The sequence below is a fragment of the Pseudophryne corroboree genome, chromosome 5, assembly GCF_028390025.1.
Source record: "Pseudophryne corroboree isolate aPseCor3 chromosome 5, aPseCor3.hap2, whole genome shotgun sequence".
Classification (NCBI taxonomy): Eukaryota; Metazoa; Chordata; class Amphibia; order Anura; family Myobatrachidae; genus Pseudophryne; species Pseudophryne corroboree.
In genome coordinates, this window is record NC_086448.1 from 343,263,201 (window position 1) to 343,277,891 (window position 14,691).

General features: G+C 44.5%; 1 protein-coding gene across 8 annotated transcripts in view; it reads right to left on the reverse strand.

Annotated features, from left to right (window-relative positions):
* The window catches only part of GOLGA4 (golgin A4), a 347,782-nt gene that overhangs the window by 108,195 nt on the left and 224,896 nt on the right, over nt 1-14,691 (reverse strand). For all 8 annotated transcript variants that reach the window (XM_063922581.1, XM_063922575.1, XM_063922574.1 and 5 more), the window contains 3 exons: nt 8,753-8,884; nt 8,382-8,537; nt 2,473-6,362 (listed from right to left, as the gene is read on the reverse strand). In XM_063922581.1, the coding sequence (XP_063778651.1) occupies nt 2,473-6,362; nt 8,382-8,537; nt 8,753-8,884 (4,178 nt within the window). The remainder of the gene's footprint in view (nt 1-2,472; nt 6,363-8,381; nt 8,538-8,752; nt 8,885-14,691) is intronic.

Sequence of the window (14,691 nt, forward strand, 5' to 3'; positions counted from 1 at the left end):
ACCCTTTCCCCTGTTGCACTAGGGGAACCTTGATAATCACTTACTGTTGACACAGCTTTAGTACGGCAGCCGAAACTATTTCCCTCTCTGGGGAAGAAGGTGGCAAGGCCGATTTGAAAAATCGGTGTGGAGGCACATCTTCGAACTCCAGTTTGTAGCCCTGGGATACAAAATCGACCACCCAAGGATCCAAATCCGACTGAACCCAGACTTGGCTGAAGAGTCGAAGACGTGCCCCTACCGGTGCGGACTCCCGTAGCGGAGCCCCAGCGTCATGCGGTGGATTTGGTAGAGGCCGGGGAGGATTTTTGTTCCTGTGAACTAGCCGTAGCCGGTGTTCTTTTCCCTCTACCTCTGGCGAGGAAAGAAGAGCCACGCCCTCTTCTGAACTTATGCGACCGAAAGGACTGCATCTGGAAATGAGGTGTTTTCTTTTGCTGTGGGGGAACGTAAGGCAAAAAAGAAGACTTACCCGCGGTAGCTGTGGAAACCAGGTCCGCGAGGCCATCCCCAAATAAAAGTTCACCTTTGTAAGGTAAAGCCTCCATATGCCTCTTTGAGTCAGCATCCCCAGTCCATTGACGGGTCCACAGGGACCTTCTAGCAGAAACTGCCATGGCATTAGCTCTTGAACCCAAAAGCCCAATATCTCTCGCAGCCTCTCTCATATATGACGCTGCATCCTTGATGTGACCTAAGGTCAACACAATACTATCTTTGTCTAGGGTGTCAATGTCAGATGACAAGCTATCAGCCCAAGCTGCTATCCGGGGACGGTAGTGCTACCTTTTCGGACAAGCGCGTTAAGGCCTTGTCCACTGTGGGCGAGGATTCCCACCGTGACCTGTCCTTTGAGGGGAAAGGATACGCCATAATAATTCTCTTGGAAACCTGCAGTCTCGTGTCAGGAGTCTCCCAAGCTTATTCAAATAAAGCGTTCAGCTCATGAGATGGGGGAAAAGTTACCTCAGGTTTCTTTTCTTTCCACATGCAGACCCTCATGTCAGGGACAGAGGGGTCCTCTGTGATATGCAAAACATCTTTTATTGCAATAATCATATATTGAATACTTTTGGCAACTCTTGGGTGCCACCTCGCCTCATCATAGTCGACACTGGAGTCGGAATCCGTGTCAGTATCAGTGTCTGCTATCTGGGTAAAGGGACGTTTATGGGACCCTGAGGGGTCATGTGACACAGTAAAAGCCATGGGTTAATTCCCAGCATTGTCTTTGGACTCCTTTGTCCAATCTTTTACGTAATAAAGCCACATTAGCATTCAAAACATTCCACATGTCCACCCAATCAGGTGTCGGCTGTGCCGACGGAGACACCACCACCATCTGCTTCCTCCCTAGACGAGCCTTCCGCTTCAGACATGTCGACACACAAGTACTGACACCCCCACACACACTGGGATAACTGAAATATGGGGACTGACCCACAATAAGACCCTTTGGAGAGACAGAGAGAGAGTTTGCCAGCACACACCCAGCGCCACAATATACTGAAACCAAAAGTCCCAGCCTAAATAGCTTTATAAATATACAATTTTGTACCAAATAATGTGCCCCCCCCCCCCCCCCTCGTTTTTGCCCCGTTACTGTGATCAGCAGGGGAGAGTCCGGGAGCAGCTTCTCTGCAGCATGCTGTGGAGAAAATGGCGCTGGTTAGCGCTGGAGGATCAAGCCCCGCCCCCTCAACGGCAGGCTTCGGTCCCGCTCATTTATTTATACTGGCGGGGGTTTTATAATATACTTGCCTCCGCAGGATCTAAAAATGCTGCCAGTTTCATTTGAGGTGATTATTGCTGCCCAGGGCGCCCCCCTTGCGCCCTGCACCCATGCTGTGCCTTGTGTGTTTGTGGGAGCAATGGCACGCAGCGCGACCGCTGTGCGGCACCTCAGTGAAGATCTGAAGTCTTCTGCCGCCTTTGAAGTCTTCTTTCTTCATATACTCACCCGGCTTCTATCTTCCGGCTCTGTGAGGAGGACGGCGGCGTGGCTCTGGGACGAACAGCGAGGACGACACCTGCGTTCCGACCCTAGGGAGCTAATGGTGTCCAGTAGCCTAAGAAGCAGAGCCTATCAGTAAAGTAGGTCTGCTTCTCTCCCCTCAGTCCCACGAAGCAGGGAGCCTGTTGCCAGCAGTGCTCCCTGAAAATAAAAAACCTAACAAAAGTCTTTTCAGAGAAACTCAGTAGAGCTCCCCTGCAGTGCATCCAGTCTCCTCTGGGCACAGGATCTAACTGAGGTCTGGAGGAGGGGCATAGAGGGAGGAGCCAGTGCACACCCATTCTATAGTCTTACAGTGCCCATGTCTCCTGCGGAGCCGTCTATACCCCATGGTCCTTACGGAGTGCCCAGCATCCTCTAGGACGTAAGAGAAATGAAAATGTAGATACTGTACGAGAAGAAAAGAAGGAAGAGGAAGAAGGTGTTCTAGAAAACAAATTTGCATTTCCCAAACTTACTTAATTTTCTGTTCAGCTTCTTCTAACAGTTCCTTTTTTAGCAAATCTAGCTCTTGATTGTGTTCCTTTCGTAGAGTCCGCATGTCTTTCTGAAGCTTGGTGACTTCCTTTCTGTATTTTTCTATGTTACCTTCTGCTTCTTGAAGTTTCAGCTTCAATGTGTTCTCCTGAGACTGAATTTCATCAAAAAGTACCTGTAGTTCTTCATACATCCTTGATTTCTGTTGCATTCTTTCATTTGAAGCTTTTAACTCAGAATCTTTGGCTGCTAACTGTTCTTTTAGAGAGACCAAAGCCTCCATATGTTTGGAAGATAACTGATCTATGTTTAACTTCTCAGCTTCCCTATCTTTCTCAATGGACAACTCTTTGTCTTTCAACATCTGCTCACTTTCGCAGAATTTGTTCTGAATAATCTCAATAGCGTCTTCTAGCTCTTTGAGACTCTGGACCTTTAACATCAACTCCTCTCTTATGCTAGACAATTCGCTTTCTTTGTTACGGTGCTGCTCTAGCAGCAATGAGTATTTCTTCTCAAGTTCTTCTTTCTCTTGGTTCAGACCTTCCTGTAGTGCTTGGCCTTCACTCTGCATTTGTGTCTTTACTTTTTTAAGTTGTATTTCCAGATCTTGCCTACACTTTTCCTTTTCTTCCATCTGAGACATGAGTTGCTTCTTCACAGAAGCAATTTTCTGCTCTGCTTTTTTCTTTAGTTCTGCCATCTTTTTGGTGTTTTCAGCAGTAAGTCTGTCTTCCAATGCTTTGAGTGCTTTATCTTTGCTATCAGTAAGTTCTGTTTTTAGCTGTTCCCATGCAATTTCTTTTGCATTATACTCTTCTTTCAAGCTTACAATATCCTTTTCTAGTCTTTGCACTTGTTGTGCTTCTGCAGAATTATTGTCTTTTTCTGAGGACACACTTTGGATATGGTGAAGCTGCTGTACAAGTTCCTTTTTTTCCATACTCTGTTGCTGAATGAGTCTTTCTACCTCTTCCATTAAACTTGTCTTTTCAGCTGTTAGTTTGTCTCTTACTGCCTCCAGTTGCTTAATTCTTGAATTTTGGCTTTCAATATGTGTGGTCAATTCAAGCTCTTTGCTATTCTTCTTGGCCCAATCCGCCTCTGTGTTCAGACGATGAGTTTCAAAGTTTTCTGTACTCTTTTGAATTTGTTCATCCTTCTCCAAAATTTGTTTATTACTCATTTCAATCTTTTCTTGCAAATCTTTGATTGTTTGGTGGTTTTGGGTAAACCGGAGTTCTGCTTTTTTCCTCCATTCCTCCAGCTTGTTTCTTAATTTATCCACTTCTTCTACAGAACTTGTTTTCTCTTTATTTAAAACGTCTATCTTAGACATTAGGTCTTGGATTTGATTCTGCAGCTGTTGCTGACTTTCCCTGTGCTGAGTACTTAGATAACTTACAGTCTTCTCTTTTTCTGCCAAGTCTACACTGTTCTCGAGTTTTGCTTTTAATTCATTTACTTCAGCATCTCTCTCTTTCAGTGTAGCCGACAAAGACATAAGAGTGTTGATATTTTCTGACAGATCTTTCTTTAATTGTGTAATGCACAATTCTTTTTCATCAGCAACTTTCTGCTGGTTGCCCTCTTCTTTCTGTAAGACCTCTTTCTCCGTGGTAAGAACGTTCAACTCATCCTTCATAGACAAAATCACATTTTCTTTTTCCTGCAATAACTGAGTGGCCAGGGTCATGGATACATTTACTGAAGTATATTCTTTAATTATTTGTTCAAGTTGAGTCTCTAGGTCATGGATTTTATGCACATGCTTAGAAATATTTTCTTTCAATTTATATGCCCCTTGTTCACAGTATGTAATCCTCAGTATCAATCTATTAATGTGATCATTATATTTATTACTTAGTCCGGAAGTCATTGACTCCAGCAGCAAGACAACCTCTTTGCAGAAGGACTCCATTTTGTTTTCTTGATCAAGTATTAGTTGATTGCACCAAGATTCCTTTTGTAACAGCTTTTCTGCCATTTCTTTAGCTAGTGTGGCAGACTCAGTCTCTACTGATTGACACTTTGCTTCTGCTTCTTGTAGTTTATCGAGTAATTCATCTACTCTGCTCTTACTCTCTACTATTGTTAATTTCAGTTTGTCAAGTTGCTCCTCAAGGATGTTTTTATCATTCATGAGCGACATGCATTCATTTTGCACTTTGTCATGCTGAGATTTGACATTAGTTTCACTCTGAGTCAAAGTGAGAACTTGAGCAGATGCTTGATTTAACCTGTCTTGTAATTCATGGAAAGAGATGTCTAACTTACTTTTTTCTTCCCTCAGCTCTATTATTTGTTTGTCTGCATCCTCTTTTTCTTTACTCATATTAGTGAACAGCTGTTTAAACTCTGCTACCTCTTGGTCTTTTTCCTGTAGTTCTACTTCATGTTTCTCCTTCAGTTCTTCCGCATGCTGGTTTAGCTTCTTCTCCCAGGTCTGTATGGTCTCTTCTTTCTCTCGCTGGTGAGTTTCTTTTATACTCTGCATCTGCTCCTTGTGGTTCTGCTCCAACTGAGACATTGCATCATTAATCCCAGCTGAGCTGGCATGTGCCATTTCCAGCATTTTTTCATTAAATTGCTTTTCTTTATTATTAAGTTCAAGTTGTTTCTTTTCCAACTCTATTTTCAGTTTACTTTCCATCTCAGAGTATCTTTTCTTCGAGGTTTCTTGCATTTCTTTAATTCTTTGCTTCATTTTTTCAATCTTACTGTCCTGGCTTTTGGCTTTTGCCTGGTATTCTTCTTGTAAAGATGCAATTTTCTTCTCTTTGGAAGACACAGTTTGGTTGAGCTCTAAAATAAGCTGATTGTGAGTTTCTTTGAGATCCTGTGTTTCAATTTCCTTCTCTAAAACAATTCTGGCCAATTCATCTATCTGACACTTGTACTCATTGATCTTGGTCTCAGATTGCAATGTCAGAGAGTTTAGTTGATCAGTCATAAGTATGGTTTGCTCTTGAATTTTCAATGCAAGAGTTTGTACCTGCTCTTTATGTGAATCAAGACTCACACTTAGAATCTTCAGGTTGGATTCTTTTTCCTCCACTAAATTTTTTAAATGGTCTCTCTCGTCATTTAGAACAGTCAACTTCTCTTGCATGGTCGTTAACTGGGCAGCATAAGTCTCTGCATCTTCCTGTGTCTTCTCGTGTGAACAGCGCAGCTCATCTAGCTTGGCAGAGACAGATTTAGAGTCTTCATTAGCCTTTTCAACAGCTTCCTTTAACTTCTGCTTCTCGAGTTCTAGCTCCTGCTCCTTCCCATCTAGCAAAAGTTTAAAGTGATTGATTTCTTCCTTCAAACCTTTTTCTACCCCCTCAGTCATCATCTCCTTCTCTTTTTCAATAGCACCAACATGCTCTCTGTGCTGCTTCTCCAACTCATCCTGCTTAGACACAAAATCCTGTTTCAGTTTGTCCATCTCATTCTGACACATTAAAAGTTTCACCTCAATTTCCTGACGTAGTTTCTGAGCTTCACCCAACTCAGATGACAGAGCTTCCAGCTCAGTTTGCTTCACATCTAGCTTCTCCAAAGTTTTCTCATTCATTTCTACGATATGGGTCTGGAATATTTGCTCCTTCTCTTTTATCTGCAGATCACATTCTTTCTGAAATTTCTCTTTTACTGCAGTGATGGCTGCTTCATGCTCTTGTTTCAGACTTTCAAGCTTTTCTTTTAAGTTTTTTTCACTTTCCTGCTCACGAAGTTCAAGCACTTGCTTGTGTTTTTCAATAATCTCAGTGATTTCTGCATTGTGCTTGTTTGTCTCATTTTCTATTCGTGTGGCCATTTCTTCTGACTTGCTATCACTATCTTGGGATGTTTTGGCAAGAAAACTCTCTAACTCAAGAATCCTCTGTCAAAATAAAAAAAGGGGCAAGATAAATGTAAACAAAAAATAATAGTAAACAGACATAAAAATGTAAGTTAAATTGCACACAAAATAAATTAGTAGTCATGTGCTAGTTAAATATATAAAAAAAAATTGGGAATACAAAACACATCACATTTGTCTATATTCTCTTAAACAAAATTGCTATCAATTGGTGAATGACATTACTGCTTTGGTATACATTAATTAAAAAATGTATATTATAAGGAATAACGTACCACTGTTTGTATATTATTATAGATGTTGGAAAGCACCCTGGATTTATGTTAGCTATATTGTCATGTATCCAATGTTCTCTAGATCCTAAAGCCATAAAATTCCTCAACGTTTCTATCATTATTCAAATATTTGTACGTCAACATGGTCGCGGCACCTAACTTACATGTCTGCTCAGACATGTAAAAAGAATCACCAATAAGTGCTGCCGGTGGGGGCTAATTGAATAGCCATGGTAAATTACCGCAGCTAAATGAATTCCCCCCTCAGGGGTAAATTTACTAAGCACTGTGTTAATTAGAAATTGCAATCACGGCCGTAATTTCCATCTCTGTAATTTACTAAACACAATACACGGCAGTGTTTGCTCAGATAGAACTAAAAACACGGTAAAACAGACATGTATGAAAAAAAAAGACCGTAGGCCAAACTTAGAAGAACTTTCCATAGGCACCACTACAACACGGAAATTTACCAACATTCGTTTCTGCAAACACAACCGTTAAGGCTCAAAATGCACTTTTTAAATAGAAATCCCCTTGAGCAGTGTGTTTTGAGAAGCCTGCATGGATCAGTAAGTATACTTCACTGTGTGTAGGTATAAGAACGTGTTAAAAGTTAAAAAGTGAAAAAATTAAATAAAATAACCTTGTGTGAGGTTCCCCCTCCTAAGCACACTGTGTGAGGTTTCCCCACCTAAGCACAGCCAGTACTTGAACCAGTACTGGTTCTAAAAATACAGGGGAAAAATTGTGTGAGGTCCCTCAGAACCAGCACCGGGCTCTTGGACTGGTCCTGGTTCCAATATTATGGAGGAAAAAGGACGTAGTGATCCCCATTATTTTTTAAAATGGCACCGTGCTACACTAGCCAAGGCGGTAATGCCACAGACCGGAGGAAACATTTATACTGGTCCCTGCATCCGTAGCATTAACCCCCCCTCCCCCACACACCCTCCCCCATACCCCTCCCCCCAAACTAGTCAGCTCTGGCCGTAGTTCCCTGGGGGAGTGGGGGCTAGGGTGGGATCCCGGGATGATCCCTGGCATCCATAGCCTGTGGATGCAGAGTTGATAGAATTTGAGTGTAAAAATTTGATTATCATCTTACGTGCGGAACTACAGGTCCCAGCAAGCCTCCACCACATGCTGGTACTTGGAGAACCACAAGTTACAGCATGCGGGGTATTAAAGGGCTCGCTGTTACCTGTAGTTCCACTAGTAAAACAAATATTACAATATAGACCCATCACGGACCCCTAAAACAATACAACTTTAGGCAACCACTCTTGCACACTCACATACAGTACATACACTTACACATACTCACACAATTTCCCCCCTGTATTTTTAGAACCAGGACCAGCTCAAAAAGCCTGGTCATGCATAACACTTTACTTTTATACTTTTACACAAAGAAGCCCTGCATGGATCTCACTGATCTGTGTGAACTTCATGTTCTGCAGTGTTTGGCTACCGGCAACCAAGCACGAATGCGTACACACAAAACCAGCAAACACGGGAGCTTAGTAAAACAGATTTTTTTTTCTTTTTTAATACACCCGTGCACGTTCATAACCAGCCAAGTTTAATCTTGGCTAAAACACGAATGTCAGTCAATTTACCCCTCAGTTGGATAATCATTGTCGTCATGGGGTTATAAACATTCTTTGATTTCATTCAATGTACCGTACATTACAAATGTAATCTCTGGTTTTCCATGGTTTCAAGATTAAAAACGCCCCCAAAAAATGGAAACCCAACCTACCGTCCGACATTCTTCAAGTTCTTGCTGCATTTCTTGCAGTTGGTTTTCAGTCTGAGACTGAATGGCTTTCTTCTGAAGCTCCATTTCTTCTAAAGCTAGGAGTGCCTGCTGTTCTTTTTCTTGCATAGTATTTAAATGATCCTCTTGACCCTTTATCTGCAGTGCAATATTAAAATCAAGAATGAGTAGCTGTAAACCTATACTGCATTATGACAAAATATAGTGGGAATATCACTAGCAGTATAGAGCTTTAATATCAGCAATGCTATTTGCATAAAACATAATTACCAGATCACAATAATCATAGTAGTTACAGGTACTGAAATATATTTAAAATCAATTTGGAGTAGTTCTAAAATCTCAAGACTTACCAGATCTGCTTTTAACCTTTCTTGGTACTCCTCTTCCAGTTTTCTAAGTCTTTCCTTGTAGTCCTGCTCTTTATTCTGCAATGCTTCAGCGTGTAATTTCTCCAATTCAAGAACACGCCCATCATAAGTTTTCTACACAAAAAAGGAGGTAAAAAAGGAGTGTTATAGTAGACTTACCATGGTTAACACTCTTTCTGCGAGGTATAATGGTTCCACAGGAAAACATCGGGGTGTAGAGTTGAGCTTGATCCAGAGGAACCAACAGGCTAAGGTTTTAGGCTGTCCCAGGATGCATTGAGGACTCCTCTAAAAACCCCGCCTCCAGGCACTGGAGCTCAGTTTCGTTAACCAGTCCAATGCAGGAGCAGGCAAGAGAGAAGGCAGATGTTAGTCACATAGAACCACATTTAAACGACAGGAGAAAGTACCAGCAGCTAATGCCATACAAACCCATAGAAGATAGGTGTATCAGGGTGGGTGCCCTGTGGAACTAACGTACCTCGCAGAAAGAGCGTTAACCATGGTAAGTCTACCATAACACTCCTTTTCTGCAGCAGGATACATTGGTTTCCACAGGAAAACAATCGGGGATGTCCTAAAGCAGTTCCACAAGGGAGGGGATGCACCTTAGCGCGTATGAGAACCCGGCGTCAAAAGGAAGCATCCTGGGAGTCAGAAGTATCAAAGGCATAGAGCTGCCTTGCACAACTGTTCTGCAGACGTGCCACAGCGGCCAGCCCAAAAAGGTACAACAGACCGAGTAGAATGGGCTTTAATAGCAGCAGGAGCTGAGAGACCAGCCTGTGCATAAGCTTGTGCAATCACCATTCTAATCCATCTGGCCAAGGTTTGCTTATTCGCAGGCCAGCCATGTTTGTGGAGACCAAATAGGACAAAAGGGGTGGTCTTCAGGTTGCCGGCGGCCGGGCTCCCGATGACCACCATACCGGCGCTGGCATACCGACATTTTTTCTCCCTCTTGGGGGTCCATGACACCCGTGGAGGGAGAATAGATAGCGTGGCGGCGTAGTGCACCACCGTACCCGCAGTGTGGCGAGCGCAGCTGTCGGTATGCCAGCGGTCGGGATTCAGGCGCCGGTATGCTAGCCACCAGGAGCCCGACCGCCGGCATCACATATTACACCCAACAAAAGGGTAACTGACCTCCTAATAGAGGCAGTCCTCTCCACGTATATACGGAGAGCCCTTACCACATCCAAAGACCGCTCTTTGGAAGACTAATCTGAAGAGATAAAAGCTGGAACCAAAATCTCTTGGTTAAGGTGAAAAAATGACACCACCTTAGGTAAATAATCCGGTCGAGTTCTTAGAACTGCCCGGTCACGGTGAAGTATCAGAAAGGGTGGACGACAGGACAAAGCGCCTAGATCTGACACCCTTCTTGCAGAGGAAATAGCTAGCAAGAACACGACCTTGGCCATAAGCCATTTCAGGTCCACTGACTCAAGTGGTTCAAATGGAGACTCTTGCAGGGCATTCAGTACAACAGCCAGATCCCATGGAGCCACCAGAGGGACATAGGGAGGCTTAACCCGAAGGACACCCTGAGTGAAAGTATGAACGTCAGGTATAGACGCAATTTTCCTCTGAAACCATACGGACAAGGTAAATATATGAACCTTGAGGGTGGCCAGACAAAGACAAAGGTCAATGCCTTGTTGCAGAAAAGCCAGAATTCTGGACGTTCTGAATCGATATGAATCATAATTCAGCACATCAGGTAAAGTAAGCATTCCAGACCCTGTAATAAATCTGGGCAGATGCGGGTTTGCGGGCTTTCAACATAGTCTGGATAAACACCTCAGAATATTCTTTGGCCCTCAGGAGTGATGCTTCAAAGGCCACTCCGTCAAAGGCAGTCTGGCCAGGTCTGTGGAAAGACAAGGGCCCTGTATGAGAACGTCCGGGCGCTGAGGAAGTAAAGACCCTGCTTGTCTGAGAACCAATGCCTTCGAGGCCATGCTAGATTGACTAGAAGTAGTATTCCTCCTTATTTGAACTTCCGTAGTACCCTGGGCAGGAGTGACTGGAGGGTACACGTAGGGCAGCCAAAACTTTCTTGGAACTGCCAGTGCGTCCACGAACGCTGCCTGAGGATCCCTTGTCTGTGATCCGAAGACCGGTACCTTGTGATTGTGTCGAGACGTCATGAGGTCTACTTCCGATAGGCCCCATCTGTCCACTATCAGTTGGAGATGAAAGACTTCTGGATGAAGACTCCACTCTCCGGCATGCACGTCCTGGTGACTGAGGAAGTCCGCTTCCCAGTTTAGGACACCTGGAATGAACACTGCCGATATGGCTGGCAGCTGACATGCCACCAAACAAAGGATTTTTGACACTTCCATCATTGCCATGCGGCTTTGCGTGCCGCCTTGATGGTTTATGTATGCCAATGTGGTGGCATTGTCTGACCGTACTTGAACAGGCCTGTTCTGCACCAGAGGCAGGGCGAGAGATAAAGCATTGAACAGCTCAACTCCAAAATGTTTATTGGGAGGAGTGATTCCTCCTTGGTCCAGCAACCCTAAAATGAGTGTTGCTCCAACACCACACCCCATCCCTTCAGACTGGCGTCCGTTGTCAGCAGGACCCAGTTGGGGATCCAGAAGGGACAGCCCCTGTTTAATGGCTGGTCCTGTAGCTACCAGGTCAGTGACAGACGAACCTCCGGAGTTAAAGTGATCATTTGAGATCTGATCCGATGAGGTTGGCCGTACCATTTGGAAAGGATTAAACTCTGTAGTGGGCGGGAATGAAATTGAGCGTACTCTACCATGTCAAATGCCGACAACCATCAGGCCAAGTACTTGCATTGCTGAGTGTATCGACACCCTGGGGCGACAAAGGAAGCATCTTATCCTGTCCTGAAGCTTCAGGACCTTTTCTGGAGACAGAAACAGCCGTTGACTGTGTGCATCCAGAAGTGCCCCCAGGTGCACCATGCTCTGAGCTGGGACCAGCGAAGACTTTTTCCAATTGATAAGCCACCCGTGGGATTGCAGGAAGGTTACCATCAGTTGAAGATGACTGAGGAGGACATTGTGGGAATTTGCCAGAATCAGCAGGTCATTCAGATATGGCAGGATTCTGAACCCCAGGCGACGGAGATGGGCTGTCATCACGGTCATGACCTTGGTGAAGATCCGAGGAGCCGTGGCCAGTCCAAATGGTAGAGCCTGGAATTGATCATGTGTGTTGCCAATAGCAAACTGCAGAAACTGCTGGTGATACATGGCAATAGGTATATGCACGTATGCATCTTGCATATCCATGGATACCATATAGTCTCCGGGTTCCATAGCCAGTACAATTGAGCGGAGTGTTTCCTATACAAAACCTGGACACTCTCCCAAACTTGTTCAGGGATTTAAGGTTGAGTATAGGCCGGAATGACCCATTTGGTTTCGGGACTAGAAACAGGGTAGAGTAATAACCTCTCCCTCTCTGGGACTGAGGTGCCGTCACTCAGGAAAGAACTAACAATTATTTGCGCCTTTAATGGATCCGAAAGTAGAACAGTGGTGCAAAACCATGGCGAGGGGCACGTGTCTTGAAAGAGACAGCGTACCCGTGAGAGACAACTTCCAGCACCCATGCATCTAAAGTGGTCTTTAACCAGACCTGGGTGAACTGTAGAAGTCTGCCTCCCACCCTGGGGTACCCCAGGGGTAGGCTCGCCCCATCATGCAGCAGGCTTGTCTTGTTTAGAAGCAGGCTGATGGGCTGCCCAGGATCGTTCGGCCTTGGGCTTTGTGGTTTTGGGAGCATGAGACTGTCTTGGGTATGCCTGACCTAACGCTTTCCCTTGAGGCCGAAAGGAACTAAAAGTGGTACCTTCTGCCTTCTGTGCAGAAGGATTAGTATGTGGGAGAAAAGCAATCTTAGCAACTGCTAACTCAGACACAATTTTATTAAGGTCTTCCCCAAACAAAATGTCCGCAGTAAAGGGGAGTATCTCAAAAATCTTTTTGGAGTCTAGGTCCACTTTCCATGACCTCTACCACAGAATACGGTGAGTCAGGACAGACGTAGTCGACGCCCTGGCCGCCAACACACCCGCCTCAGAGGACGCCACCTGAATGTAATAGGCGGCGGCGGTGGTGGTAATGTGGAGACAGGTATTGTCTGTCCTTGTCAGAAATATCCTCAGCCAGCTCTTCCTCTAATGCCTGAACCCGTGCATCAATACCTTTTGCAGCCCAGGAGGCAGCAATAGTGGGCCTATGTACAGCTCCTGTAAGTGGGTAAATACACTTCAGGCATCCCTCCACATGCTTATCTGTCAGTTCTTTCAGTGAGGTGACAGTGGTGACAGGCAGAGTAGACGACACAACAAGGCGGGTGACGTGAGAATGCACCGGTGGTGAATTTTCCCACTTGCTACATAACTCTGCAGGGAGAGGATAGCGAGCCAAGGCCCGTTTAGGTAGAGAGAATTTCAGAGATTGTGATCAGGTCTGAATTAGGCCCATAGCACGATAAAGCCAGATAAAGGGGGTAATTCAGAGTTGATCGCAGCAGCAAATTTGTTAGCAGTTGGGCAAAACCATGTACACTGCAGGTGTGGCAGATTGAACATTTGCAGAGAGAGTTAGATTTGGGTGGGTTATATTGTTTCTGTGCAGGGTAAATACGGAATGCTTTATTTTTACACTGCAATTTAGATTTCAGTTTGAACACACCCCACCCAAATCGAACCCTCCTGCAGTGCACATGGTTTTTCCCAACTGCTAACAAATTTGCTGCTGCGATCAACTCTGACTTAGGCCCAAAGTACAATAGCTAAATAAATCCGGTATTATGTGACTGAGTACACAGTAGAATATGCGTATTGGATGAATACTGTGACGCGCTATATTAGCGGACCCAGAAGCACCTAGCCTCTTAGGGTACAGAATATATTGACAGTTATATCTGGAAACACTGAAAGTTAAACCACACAGCAGATACAGGCACACACAGTCACAGGCAATGTAGAAATAATTAAACAATAAAGCTGCACTGAACTAGATTTTATATATATATATATATATATATATATACACACATACACACATATACACACACATATACACACACACACACACACACACACATACATACTGCTCAAAAAAATAAAGGGAACACTAAAATAACACATCCTAGATCAGAATGAATGAAATATTCTTATTAAATACTTTGTTCTTTACATAGTTGAATGTGCTGACAACAAAATCACATAAAAATTATCAATGGAAATCAAATTTATTAACCCATGGAGGTCTGGATTTGGAGTTACACTCAAAATTAAAGTGGAAAAACACACTACAGGCTGATCCAACTTTGATGTAATGTCCTTAAAACAAGTCAAAATGAGACTCAGTAGTGTGTGTGGCCTCCACGTGCCTGTATGACCTCCCTACAACGCCTGGGCATGCTTCTGATGAGGTGGCGGATGGTCTCCTGATGGATCTCCTTCCAGACCTGGACTAAAGCATCCGCCAACTCCTGGACAGTCTGTGGTGCAACGTGGCGTTGGTGGATGGAGCGAGACATGATGTCCCAGATGTGCTCAATTGGATTCAGGTCTGGGGAACGGGCGGGCCAGTCCATAGCATCAATGTCTTCGTCTTGCAGGAACTGCTGACACACTTTAGCCACATGAGGTCTAGCATTGTCTTGCATTAGGAGGAACCCAGGGCCAACCGCACCAGCATATGGTCTCACAAGGGGTCTGAGGATCTCATATCAGTACCTAATGGCAGTCAGGCTACCTCTGGCGAGCACATGGAGGGCTGTGCGGCCCCCCAAAGAAATGCCACCCCACACCATTACTGACCCACTGCCAAACCGGTCATGCTGGAGGATGTTGCAGGCAGCAGAACGTTCTCCTTGGCGTCTCCAGACTCTGTCACATGTGCTCAGTGAGAACCTGC